Genomic DNA, 14,372 nt, shown 5'->3' with positions numbered 1-14,372 from the left:
GACTATGATGAGCTGGGCGGACTATTACCTCCCGTTGCTAACTGGTATTCAAGGTTCCTCCTATTTACTGGATCAGTGAACGTTTCCATTGCATGAGAAGCTGTTCCAGGTATTAGTCGTATGCCCATGTGCTACCAAGGGCGCAGAGTTATGGCTTATGAAAAACTTCGATTTTGCTCCGTTTTAGAGATGTAACGGTATGAAAATTTCACATCACGATTATCGTGACCAAAATTATCACGGTTGTTGTAGGCTATTATCACGGTATTCGTAAGAAATTGTTGAAAATGTTCAAAAGGTACTGAGAGACTCACTGAAATCATTTTACAACGTTTTATTGAAAACTCAGACCCAAAAAGGATTGATACACTCTCTCCAAGGCTGCACGATTGCATCTGGGAGACTGTTGCCAACTTTGGTTGATGATGGACAGTATTTATTTACCATGTTTTTCAAAGCACTGTAATCACGGTATACGGTTTTAATGATAATGAAAATTTGAAACGGTACGGTTATCGTAAGGAATTTTATCACGGTTATCATTAAAACCGGTTATCGTTACATCCCTACTCCCAGGGGTGTAGTGGTAAATACAGAGGTGGGTAAACTATCCAAGGTGAGTAGCCTAGTTTACCCACCTTGTGTCCCTTCATTGTTTTATATAGGTGATCTGAAAATAGGTGAGTAAACTATCTGCATCATTTCAAAGAGGTGGATAAACTGCGTTTACTTGCGTTTACCCTCCAGTACGCCCCTGCCTACTCCGTTTCATCCCAATCCGTAAGATGTCAGAAAACCTGCAGAATTATGCGTGAAATGAATACGTGAAATGAGTACGGACAGAAAGTTGCGGCCGTCTGCATATCTGTATTTAACCTTGAGCATAATTGAGCCTTTAAGCAACTGCTGCAACAGGCGGCGTCAATAGGGTACTTTGAAACGGGGCACATCTTCATTTCCTACTCTGCTTTATCTTACTGTGTCTTAAGGCAGATAGCGCCCTCCTCTGTTCAGTCACAAACAGCCTGCTTTCTTTGGTCTGGTTTGAAAAATTCCCTGGCTAACACACCAGTCTCATGGAATAACGGACGGCAATAAAAGATGAGATGACTTGGAAGTGACAACTGCCCGAGTGACATCACTTCGCTAACCCGACCCTAACCCCTTCCAGGTGAACTTTTCAGGTGAACTGTTGTGCTCCTACAGACTCATAGAAGCGGATGTGCAGGTAGAGACAGAAAAGCCTAATCTGGAGTGACCCATCACATCTCCTATCTTTGGGATGCAAGCACATTGTCCGGATTGCGTTTCCACCTAGCTCTGAGATTCTGATCACGACGTGTTTCCCCATGCATCAACATGTGTTTCTCCTTATCTGGATAACTCACCTGGATACAGATCACATTTTTTTTTTTTTTTTTCCCCCCCCGATTTTTTTATCCCATTTTATCCCCCGTTTAGTGCTCATTTGATTACTCAATCCTGGTTGCTACTCCATCCTCTGCCGATCTGGGGAGAGCCGAGACTGATTCCATGCTTCCTCCGAGACATGGGCAGTCAGTCAGCCGCTTCTTTTCACCTGCCAGAGGAAGCTTCACCGGTAGGACATAGCACGTGGGAGGTTCACGCTATTCCAACCAGTTCCCCTCCCTCTGAACAGGCGCCCTTAACGATCAGAGGAGGAACCACATAAGCAACCAGGATGTTGCATGTTTTTGTGAAGGGGGTTCCTATATGAAGGAGACCCCCGGGAGGCACGGGGAGAACATGCAAACTCCACACAGAAAGGCCATTTTGCCGACCCCACCCGGGCGGTGGGCACTCGAGGACATGCGGACGGGCACGCATTCCTTCAGTGTTCACATCGGCCCAGGTGGGAATCGAACCCACGACCTTCGAGCTGTGAGGCGATAGTGCTTACCACTGCACCACCGTACCTCCTAAGATCACATTTTAATGCCAGGTCTAATGGTCTCTCTCTCTCTCTCTCTCTCTCTCTCTCTCTCTCTCTCTCTCTCTCTGTCTCTCTCTCTCTCTCTCTCTCTCTCTCTCTCTCTCTCTCTCTCTCTCTCCCTCTCCAGACTATGCAGACTCTTCTACACGCCCTGTTGTGGGTGGTTTCCCTCTCCGTCGTCATGGCGAGGTCTCCCCCGGGCGATTGGAACATGACGGCCCCGACGCCACCGCCTGAGACGGGGAGCGAGGAGGAGTGCGAGATGCTGATGAGCGGCCCGAACCCCCTCCCACCCGACCAGCTGCCCTGGTACTGCATCTGCCACCACTGCGAGGGCACCCGGGGGCAAAAAGGAGAGAAGGGTGACAAGGGATGGCCAGGTACAGACCAGTTGCAGTTATGGCTGACAAGTCCATAAATCCTGTAACATCTACAGCTATGGTGGAGTCTCACTCCGACGGCATCGAGTACCGCCGCGGTGTCACGCGCATGTGCGTCGGCTGTTGACGAGTACAACAGTACCCGTGTGCGTCAGTATGAGACGCACACGCACACACATGGACGCACCTGTTCGGAGGCTGGAGGACGCACCTGCTGTGGGGCGTTAGGTGAAGGGTCTCCAAGGGGTCTCCAGGGAAGGGAGTCAAGTGGGGGGACCCCCAAAGTCTTCCCCTGGAGCCCCCCGCCATATCCAGACCCTAATCCCACCTAGGGATGTAACGATAACCGGTTTTAATGATAACCGTGATAAAATTCCTTATACGATAACCGCATCGTTTAAAATTTTCATGATCATTAAAACCGTGGTACCGTGATTACCGTGGTACCGTGATTACAGTGCTTTGGAAAACATGGTCAATACTGTCCATCATCAACCAAAGTTGGCAACAGTCTCCCAGATGCAAACGCGCAGCCTTGGAGAGAGTGTATCAATCCTTTCCTTTCTGGGTCTGAGTTTTCAATAGAACGTTGTAAAATGATTTCAGTGAGTCTCTCAGTACTTTTTGAACATTTTCAGCAATTTCTTACGAATACCGTGATAATACAACAACCGTGATGATTTTGGTCACGATAATCGTGATGTGAAATTTTCATACCGTTACATCTCTAATCCCAACCAAGTGACCGCCAGTGCCTAAAACCCCGCTCCCTCACCCCCCTCTGCCTCACACCAACCTTACCTATAGGGACCCTTCACCAGTGCCGAAACCCAACCGCCCCTCACCGCCTGTGCTTCATCCCTAACCCCAAGGCGTCACGTGACCTTTGCCTCACCCAACCAGGTGCGTCTGTGTCATACTGACGCACGCGCGTTCCGTGCGCGTTAACATCTGACGCACAAGGCACATGACAAAGCGACGATACGTGATGCCCTCGGAGTGAGAATATGTTGGGAGTTATGACAGTAACACTAAAGGTCTTTCATGTAAATCTATGGAGCCGTCTTAGAGTGTGTGATGTTGTGTTTTTGGGAATTGGGGATTTGGGATGAAAAATGACAAGATGGAACCCATGTGACATCATGTGCAAGGCATCAGATAACAGTAGATGTGACATAACATAATTCTTTTTAACCGAGTTTACCAGATTTCCAAATGTTAAAATTTAAAGAAAAAAAAAGTTGACTTTTGCTGTAAAGCGGGTTATACATAAAAAAACATTGAATACAATTTGCATTTTTCTACTAGTACTAGTACTAGCTAGCTACTACTACTAGGCTACTACTAGTACTACTACTACTACTAATAGTTTACTAGACAACTGAGAACAAGGAGGTCTACATGACAAAGGATTCATCGTTTCCGCAAAGTTTCTCTAACATAATCTTAATGACTGAAAATATGAGTAGGTCTCCTTGGGACTATATATTTATTTGATTTTGCCATTACTGTTGAACCAGAACCCCCAGGACTGCCCATTTTTCTTTCGTCCTGATCGCTTTGCAGGCAGCATAGACCGTGAAGGCAGCCAGGATCCCACTAATGTTGCTGTACTTCTTGACAAGACACACAGCCTCCGCTGCCTCTGATTGGCTTGCCCTGATATTCTTACTCTCACCATAACCAATCCTACTCAAGTCTTTACTGCCTATTTGTCTGATGAAACAAAACCCAGAAGAACCCACAAAAATATAACATTGAATGTATGAATGGGTTTTCTGTATAGACTAGTGCTGAGGTTTCCATTTTTATTAATGATGAGGATATCCAGAAGGTTAATTTGGGAAGGGTCATGAGCCATTGTGAATTTCAGATATGGGTTCTGAGTGTTCATGAAATTGTGAACATCTCTGAGCTTATCCTCTGTGAAGGTCCATATGAAGAAAACGAATGATCAATGTACCTTTTATAGGTGGAGATGTATTGTAGGAACGGGTTCTTGTCAGGGTTCAATATTATCTCCTGCTCAATGAGTCCGACGTGAAGCGAAACTGGGAGACATCTTGGAGCCCATATACTGACTCCGGACACCTGCAGGAAAAAGTCATTGCCAAACATGAAGAAATGTGTTGGACAGCACCGTGTCAATGAGCTCAAGCATGCACACTGTGCTAGGTGAACTGGGTGTGGTGGAGCTTTGTTCTGACAGATTGAGGAAAAACTCTGCTGCTCTTAGCGCCCCCTCTAGAGGCATGTTGGTGTATAGCGATCCATGGTAACCAGCAGAAGATTGTTGTCACTGGGCGGGACAGCCTGTATGGTTTTAATGAAATCCATAGAGTCTTTGGTGTAGGCGGGTAGTGATGTGACACAGGGCTGGAGAAAGTAGCTAGTCCACAAAAGTTAATGTTCTCCATAAGGGAGCCTATCGCAGCTACAATTCATTTAGATTCATTTATTTATTTAAAGAATGGGACTTTACACATTAATGAACAGTACAGCCGTACAGTAAATATGCCAGGTTGTAGCCCAAGGGCTAGTTTCCACCTGTAGTCCCATGGCAGGTTGATGTAGTCATGAAAGTGAAAGAAAAATTAATAATACAATAAAGATTAAAAGTACAGAAAGTTAGTAAAACCAAAAATGATTAAAACACACAGTTAATAGTACCAAAAAAAGATTAATAGTATAAAAGGTTAGTGAAACCTAAAATAAATAAAATAAATAAAACACACAGAGCATGCTGCAAAACATGGCAAAAGATCTGTTAGGTATGTTAATTGTGATCACATTGTTGGTTTGATCTGAGCCATATTTTCAACTGGCCTTTGAAGGTGGCGAGACTCGGGCATTCTCTGATCGAGGGAGGTAGATTATTCCAGAGAGTGCTTCCCATGAAGGATAGGGTCTTCTGACTAAAGGAAGTTTTTCTAAAGGGGACCTCACAGACCTTGTTCGTAATGGCCCGGGTGACACGGGTCGAATTGGCGGTCGCACGATATTTGATAAAGTCAGCAAGAGGAGGCGGCGCCAGTCCATGTAGAACTTTGTATATTAGACAGGCAGAGGTGAAATTTCTAAAGTTCTCAAAACTTAGCATGCCATATTTACGTATGATATGGCAGTGGTGATGAGAAAAGGGTTTTTTATCTAGTATTTTCAGGGCTTTTTTATAGAGTAGTTTGGCTGGTTTGAGGATGGTTACTCCTGTCAGCGACCAGCTAGTTATACAATAGTTCAGATGCGAAAGGATCATTGAGTGTAAAAATAAAAACGCAGCGTCTGTGGACAGACAGCTCCTTATTTGTCTGAAATTATACAGGTGGAATTTAATTTTTTTGGAGATCATTTTAATGTGATTGCTGAACGTTAAATTGGAGTCCAGCATCACGCCTAAATATTTAAACTCGTTAACTACTGATAATTCCTCTGACCCCAGGAAAACATTGGAGCGCGAAGGTGCAATGTTTTTTTTAGAAAAGAACATACAAACGTTTTTTTTTGCATTCAGCACGAGACAAGATTTAGTTAGCCATGCCTGAATATGAGAGAGAGCTGAAGATAGGACACGTGCCGCCTCCACTGGGTTTTTAGCCCTTGTGAAAATAACTGTGTCGTCAGCATAAAGCTGGACATCTACATTAAAACAGTAATCTGGAAGATCATTAATGTACAGGGAAAAGAAAATTGGGCCCAAAATTGACCCTTGGGGGACCCCTACTGGACAGCTCAGGTAAGGGGAGCTGACACCGCCAACCACAGTGCACTGCTCCCGGTGAGACAAATATGATTCAACCCATTTAATGGCCTCAGCAGAAAAATTGAAGCTGGACAATTTAGAGAGGAGCACACTGTGGTTGACGGTGTCGAATGCCCTCTTAAGATCGAGGAACACAGCTCCCACACAACCATCCCTGTCCAATAGGTCAGCCTGGCGGAGTGTCACTATAGACTTTTAGCCATTTCCACACATGAAGTCTGGACCATGCCCAGTAAATCAGGGCAGGGTATTTCCTGGTCTTACCCTTCTAGACATGAGGGGTCGTTGTTTCTATACATGGGGAAAAGTGTTTTGGCTGAGTAGAGTGGGGGGGATGGGGCTATGTGTGTTGCACAGTGCTGCTGCCTGTTGCACAGAGAGGCAGGCTACAGAGCGCAGAAAGGAACAGAATATAAGCTACAATTATCTGCTCTGGATCTAAATAAATGTTTCAAATGCATTTATTCCTCTAGTCTACTCTTTATAGCTATATAGTCAATCTTTATTCCAATGTCCTTTGTCAGCACTTTGGAATGACAATTGATTTGTCTTTTTTGATGTTGTCCAGTTCAGCAGATTGAGCCTTAGTTAAGTTGTGTGCAACTTTTTGGTTGGATATATCCCTTTTCCAATAGTCTGCAATACGTTTCCACAGAAGCACTCCTATGTTTAGGAGGAATGAATGTAGATTTAGCTCTGAATGGTGTTTTAGGTCTGGGTGAGTTGACTGTGGGAGTGTCCTGGTCTTTCTCATTCTCCGTGCCTCTGGAAGCAGCTGGAGGGTTCTGGTTATCTTGAAAGAACTCTTTAAGATATAGGTTACGAAAACATTTCTGTAAATCAACAAAAACGTTGAAATCATGACAGTGGGTGGTATGGGCAAAAATGACGGCCCTTTGTGAAGAGTAGAGATGCAGGTATCAGAGATGGGCTTACTTATGACATTCACTTCTTCTTCCACATGCATGTTGCATGTGTGCCTGATGAACACGGTGGCCTCGGCTGGTTTTCTTCCTCCTCATTGGGCTCCGGGGGGCCGAGGCCGAGGCGGCTCGTGGTCTAAAAAACATTAAAAAAAAATTCACCTTTATTTTACCAGGAAAATTACTTGAGATCCAAGATCTCTTTTTCGAGTAAGACCTGGCCAAAAATGGCAACATCCATAAAAACAAAAAACAACAAGACGCAAGCACAACAAGAACATAAAAGGCAATACAGTCATGAGGAGAATTGAATGTGGGTTGGAGCAGTTAAGAAAAAGGGGAGATGAGATGGGGGGGGGGGGGGTAGAGGGGGTTAGGGTAAAAGGTAGGAATGAGGAAAAGGGGGTTGGGTGGGGAGGGGTTGTATACAAGATATTAAAAACACTTTATACAGAAAAGCAGTGACATTGACCCATCACATTCTTTAAAAAGTCCGCGACTTGAGTTTTAAAATCAGGAAAGGTGATGAGGTTAGCTAGTTTTAGGGTCATGTTGGGAGGTGCTGGATCCAGAATCCATGTCGCGTGAGTAAGTAGATGCCGATGGATGCCTGGGGGCCTCGTGTCTGGGACCTCGTCTCCTCCTGCGTTGTCTCTGTCCTACATCAGTTTGTGTGGGTTCCAGGCTCCGTTTCCACTGATAAACCACTCCTTGATCATAGTCTTTTGTGTCACGGTACTTTTTTTTTCTTCTTTTTTGCCAATTATCTCTTGTTGAAGCTCAGTTTCCCCCCCGCTCGCATTCATTTAACAGCCGGGTCATCTCGTCTGTGTTGGCCGCCAGCAGTTGTTGATGGAGTAGATTATAACCTCGTCTTTAGTTTTCGCCAGTTGGGAAGATATCTCTTGAATGGTTAGTGCCATGAGGTCAAATGATCACTTTACACACAGACACACACACAGACTATTTTGACTGTATGTAACCCCTCTTCCAATCTCTCTCTCTCTCTCTCTCTCTCTCTCTCTCTGTCTCTGTCTCTCTCCCCCCCTCTCTCTGTGTCTCTCTCTGTGTCTCTCTCTCTCTCTGTCTCTGTCTCTCTCCCCCTCTCTGTCTCTCTCTCTCTCTCTCTCTCTCCCTCTCCCCCCCTCTCTCTCTCTCTGTCTCTCTCTCAGGTATGCCTGGTAGTCCTGGTAGAAGAGGGATGACTGGGCCCAGAGGTCCACTAGGCTTTAAGGGCAGAGATGGGATCAAAGGTCAGCAGCTTCTTCTGGTTTCACATCAAACAGCCGAGACTGTTTCCTTTGAAATAACAAAAAAAAACATACATAAAAACAGATTTTGTTCTCGTAGTAGTTCTAGTAACAACTACTACTACTACTGCTGTGACAACTTTTCCTACTACTACTACTACTACTATAGAGAGCCGCAGGAATGAGTCCGGAAAACATAGATGCTAACACTTCCGGGTTATTCACTGTTTTTGCCTATGGGACTTTTGAAGTTTGAAGTTTTGGGTTTTTGGCAGGATGCTTCAAATGAGGTCTGTGGTTAACGCAAGCTTATTCAAACGCGAAGCAGTGTTCAGCAGGATAATCTTTACACATGACGACCACTTTTATGAGTTTTTAAGCTTTTACGTGCCATTAAAGGGCGGCTAACTAGCAAACGGCTAAATGAGACTCCACTGTTGAGTCGACAGGCATATTATACGTCAATCACTTCAAAGGACGAAAACGGAAATTCTCTTTTCCTCACCTGGTTCAGCCTGGGGTAATCAGTGCACAGCAGCGCACACATCAAGACAACAGGTTGAATTTGGCTGTGGTGACGTGACAGGGAAGCCTATGCGACACTGTGTGTAGTTCTGGAATAGCTTAGCATGAGCTTTTTACTTCTAGGGCTCGCATTTATGCTTCAAAACTCATGAAAGTGGTCCTCATGTGTGAAGATTATCTCGCTGAACAATGGTTCACGTTTGATTAAGCTTTAGTTGCCCACAGACCTTATTTGAAGCATCGCACCAAAAACCCATTCAAAAATCCCATAGGCAGAAACAGTGAAGAACCCGGAAGTCCAGGACTTCCGCATTCCAACTACAAAAATACGTCATTCTCTATTATGACCCATTTTTATTTATTTATTTGCTTATTTTCTTCACTACATTTTCTGACTTTAAACATGGTATATTGTATTTCTAAAAGGCTTGGTGTCTCTGTGTCTCTGACTGTGTTGGTCCCTCAGGACAGAAGGGCGATGAGGGTTTGAAGGGTCAAAAGGGAGGTGACGGGCCCATGGGAACCCAAGGAGCCAGCGGCTTCAAAGGTGAGTGACAGAACAGAGGCGGCTCAGAGAGCTAGCCTATCAGAGAGCTAGCCTAGCACAACACTGTTGTCTGAGGAATACCTTGTATCGGGGGGGAGTCAACTTTTCATGAACTAATAGAAACAGCAGTAATAAGGTTACAGGTATTGTTATGCATTTTAAGGAACAGTTCACCCAAAAATGAAAACTCTGAAGTTTGCTAGTGCATGTAACAACTTCCCATCACGACTCTGTAGCAGCCTTCTCCATAACAAATACTACTGTCTTTGATGACAATCCAAAAAATAACTATAAAGTTAGTCCATACATTCAGCTCATGAAGCCATACACTTGCTGTGTGTGTGTGTGTGTGTGTGTGTGTGTGTGTGTGTGTGTGTGTGTGTGTGTGTGTGTGTGTGTGTGTGTGTGTGTGTGTGTGTGTGTGTGTGTGTGTGGAGGGGGGGGGGGGTAGTTGGTGGATGCATTATTTAATGCAAATTGAGTCATTCGCCATTGTAATCCATAATGCAGAGAAGGTTGTTAGGAAGTTATATGACTAACAGACTTCATCTGTGGTTCAACTGGCATGGGGGTGATTGGATGATGACGGCATTTACATTTTTGGGTAAAGTATGACTTTAAGGGAACATTTAAGATTGAAGTCTGCCTCCATCAACATTGTTGAACATGGACAAACGTGAACACAATCTCTAATCTGAGCAGCATTATCTGAAATAATCCTGTCCTGCTCTGCATGTCTGTAAATCACACCAGACTAACCTTCACCTGGTGCCTCTGTCCTGCAGGTGACAAGGGGGATCGTGGTGGTGAGGGTCATCCAGGGGACCAGGGTCACAAAGGAAATGACGGCGTCTGCTCAGCGGACTGTAAGGCCACCCAGGGGCCCCCAGGGCCCCAGGGACTCTCCGGCGGTGCAGGACCCATGGGTGTGCCTGGACTCACAGGCTCCATGGGTGCCAAGGGCGATAAGGGTGACACGGGAACTATTGGAATCCCTGGCCCCACCGGATCTATGGGTGAGAAGGGAGACCAAGGTGCTGATGGGGCGTGTGACTGTCACGATGGACAACCAGGGAGTCAAGGGCAGAAGGGAGTTAAGGGAGGCCCGGGAGGGCAGGGGGGAACGGGCTCTGTGGGGCCGAAAGGGTCCGGGGGGGAGAAGGGCGACATGGGGCCGATGGGGATCAGGGGTCCTCCCGGTCCCTGCATGCCCGACATCCAGTCGTCCTTCTCGGCACAGCTGAACGCCAGCTTCCCCCCGCCCAGAACCCCTGTGATGTTTAATAGCATACCCCCAATATGTTGGCTTAACGGATGCTACCCTAGAAGCTTGAATTGTCTGAATGGAGTTTGTCAGAGTATTGGTTTGGCGTACTGTTGCAGACCCTCACATTATGACTCCAGCACTGGCATCTACACTGCACCCGTTAACGGCACCTATGTCTTCAGCTACCACCTCACCGTCTTCCAACGGGTCCTCAAAGTTGGTCTCTTCCGTAACTTTGACCCGATAGTGAAATCGACCAGTGAGTCACAGTTAGGAACCACCGCGCAGCAAGTTGTCCTTCACCTAAACACAGGGGATATAGTGTATCTCTTGGTGAAGGATATCCTCACTAATGGTATGTTCGCTGGCCCGGAGATGGCAAGCACCTTCTCTGGCTTCCTGCTGCACGCAGACAGATGTGATCAGCCCCTGACCAGAGACAGCTTTGCCCGCCCACCGCCTGTTGGTGAATACAAGTGGGGTGACGAGTCCATGAGCACCGTCGCTCCCACTCCTGGCAACTAGATAACCTCGTTGATTCATAAATTAACATAGACCAGCACCAGATGCTGTCCACAAATTACCTTAAGCCACCAATAGAAAGTGTCAATGCTGAATAAATTACACCAACCAATCAATAGCACTGACCCTGAGGATTAGATGAGCCCAAACCACTAATAGATCATCTTACTGTGAAGTACATGACCAAATTCAGCTACCAAATACTGCCATCGATGGACGAATTACACTAACCAACCAATGGACACTGTCCCTGAGTAATGACTGGCCCCTGGGGGCATTTCTAGAAGTTCGACCAATCACCATACACTTACGTCATTCAAGGTTGCTCTTGTGCTGGGAGACTGCTTAGTTCCTACTGTACCCTGCGGTGTTCTAAGGACTATGATTGTCCACAGTTCCTGCGGTGCGGACACAACAAAAAGGGCAGAGTTCCTCCAACTGTTCTTGGAACTATTAAAAAGTTCCTCCAGTCCCAACATGTAGATGTAAATTACTCTCCCTGACCAAAAAACGAGTTCAATGTCTTTTCAACAGAAATAACATACATTCTCATTGTCACGGCGAATGCACGTCAATTGCCAATCAATCACACAAACAAATCCTCAACTGAGAAAGAAGTGCCAACGTCTCTTTAAACCAGGACGAATACTGTAGCTGCCAACTTTATTAGCATCTTATTACACATGTATCATTTGTATGGCTCCCTCTGTCTCACTCTTTCAGTATTGCGGCTCTGTTTTTTTTTGCTGTTCATTTTTTCCTTTGGATTTCTTCATGTTCTTCTCTACTATTTGTGTCCAGAATAATCTCAAATAATCAAGATGAGTTTTTGTCATCATCAGTGCAATTGTGAGAAAATAATTTCCTTATTCCCACGGATAGAGAACCAAATCTTTGGGGAATCCGCCCTCTGTAATATGACCCTGTGCTGTTATTGAGCATGTCTGTGCTGTGATTGTCTTGCTGTTGTGTGGTTGTCCATTTCATTGCTCCTTGGTAGCCATTGTGTCCATGTGTTTGCCTTTGTCCCCGATGTGTTTGTCGGTAGGTGTGGATCCCGTCTCTCTCTTTGTGTGTGAAGCGGTGTAGCTTTCACACTTTCTATGGGCTTTACAGCCAGCAAGTCAGCTGATAAGCCCCCAACACTGATCCCATTGTTCATGTTTGCGTCAGACCCCGATCTACTGCGCATGTGCGGAACGTGTCCTCCAAGCAGAATAGACTAGTAAACTAGAACTAGAACCACTATGCGTCCATGGTGTCCACAGCCGTCCATGTACGCGTCAACTCGGGAGTACCAAAGCTTTAGGCTGTCTCTGTAAATGAGATTGGCCTTTCTGGACAAACATTCGCTTCTGGCTTTTACTTCTAAATCCATTTCCTCACCTCCAAGACTACTGTCATCCAACATACAGCCCAGGTATTTAATAACGCCACCTCTATGACCTTGGGGCCTAGCTCTACCCTGAGCCCAGGAGCCTTCTTCAACCTGGGTCCTGGGTTTGGATCCAAACAGGATGATGGGTTGGGTTTTGCCCAGGTGCAGAGAGTCTGTTGTCAGACAGCCAAATGCTGACCTTTGAGTGAGTATATATATATATAGAAAGAAGAAGATATATATATATATATATATATATATATATATATATATATATATATATATATATATATATATATATATATGTGTAAAATTGTTACATGGTCAATCTTCTTCTTTTTTTTTTTAGCATGTTTTTTTTAGTGGGGGTTCCTATATGGAGGAAACCCCAGGGGTGCACAGGGAGAACATTCAAACTCCACACAGAAAAGGCCCTTTATGACGAGCCCACCTGGGCGTAGGCACTGAGGACATGGGAATGGGGACACACCCTTAGCGCCCACAGCGTCCCAGGCGGAAAATGAACCCAGGACCTTCTTGCTCTGAACAGCGCTACTACTGCGCCACTGTGCGACCATCATTATTTGTTCGGTTTCTGCAAATATTTGTCAACGGAAATTTGAAAACCAAATGTCGGTTAATTTGAACATTAATTTGAAAACGTTGCAGAAATAAAACATGTTTGGGTTTAGGCTGAAAACGTTAAATGTGTCTTGCGGTTGAAATATAGACTTTGGCCATGCTGGTATCGAACACGGTTCTCTGGTGTGAAAGATGAGGGTTTTGTCCCCCCGTCCACTGCACCGTCTACATAGCGCCTGGCTTATTTCAATGTACATGTTTGTCCTTTCTAACAATTTCAAAGCCGAGCCGTTATTGTGAAACTACGTTTTGCGCGCTATGGACCAACATACCCTTTAAACAATTTCCTGTGAGACTGGGCTGGATCATTCCCATAGAGCACATAGTTTCAAAATTGAAATCACTAGCTTTGCTAACTCTTGTGGTAACCAGCTAGCGAGTGATCTTTGTTGCTTTCTCCTGATTTTTTTGTTGATCCTTTATGTGTCTGCACTATAATAAAGGAAACTGTTCAAACTGTACTTGTGTTGGTGGCTGCTGTGTTAAAGCTGTAACGTCCTCTGGCCTCTGCCTCCAACCCAGATACAGATACTTACTCATTTATTCCCACAGTACCGCTGCCACAGTGGGGCTTTCGTTAAGCAGGGGGCTTTTGTTAAGAGCAAGGAAAAGATGTAAAAAAACGATTTTCTACTGCTGCTGCAGCACTGCGGTAACTAAATGTGTAACATCTGTATATCACTGCTGTTAAAATTAACAGTTAAAGTGATACATCCTTTTTAAGTCTACATTAAGTCTACGTTCATTTGTGAGTGTGTGTGCATGTGTGTATGTATGTGTGTGTGTGTGTGTGTGTGTGTGTGTGTGTGTGTGTGTGTGTGTGCGCATATGCACGCGCAGCCCAGTATCATGCCAAAGCATGTAATAGCGCCCACGGCGGGGCACCATGTCAGGCTCAGGTTTTGGCTCGCCTAGGCATGAAAAGTAGCAGTAATGAGGTTACTGCACCAGCAGGTTAGTCCAGCAGAAGTCAGAAAGCGACGTCACGGGGCTGCGGCATTCAAGTAAGCTGGGGCTCAGCTTGAAATAGGTCACTGACAAGTAACCCTATCCCCAAACCCTAACCCTTGAAATAAGACACAGACAAGTAACCCTAACCATTGAAATAGGTTGCTGAAATAACCCTAACCTCAAACCCTAACCCTTGAAATAGGTTACTGACAAGTAACCCTTACCCTTGAAATAGGTTGCTGAAGTAACGGTAACCCTATCCCCAAACCCTAA

The 14,372-nt window shown here is 45.3% G+C and overlaps 1 protein-coding gene across 1 annotated transcript; it reads left to right on the top strand.

The window, feature by feature from the left end:
• Positions 1 to 2,135: 2,135 nt before the first annotated feature.
• LOC310776362 (uncharacterized protein) lies at positions 2,136 to 11,131 on the top strand (the record flags this gene model as incomplete). The annotated part of the gene is made up of 4 exons (XM_083636558.1): positions 2,136 to 2,334; positions 8,190 to 8,270; positions 9,259 to 9,339; positions 10,125 to 11,131. 4 exons carry the CDS (start codon positions 2,136 to 2,138, stop codon positions 11,129 to 11,131), a joined length of 1,368 nt encoding a protein of 455 aa, XP_083492684.1.
• Between the last annotated feature and the right edge of the window lie 3,241 nt (positions 11,132 to 14,372).

The sequence above is a fragment of the Poromitra crassiceps genome (assembly GCF_964638095.1).
Source record: "Poromitra crassiceps genome assembly, chromosome: 5".
NCBI lineage: Eukaryota > Metazoa > Chordata > Actinopteri > Beryciformes > Melamphaidae > Poromitra > Poromitra crassiceps.
This window is presented reverse-complemented; position numbering and strand designations above follow the sequence as displayed.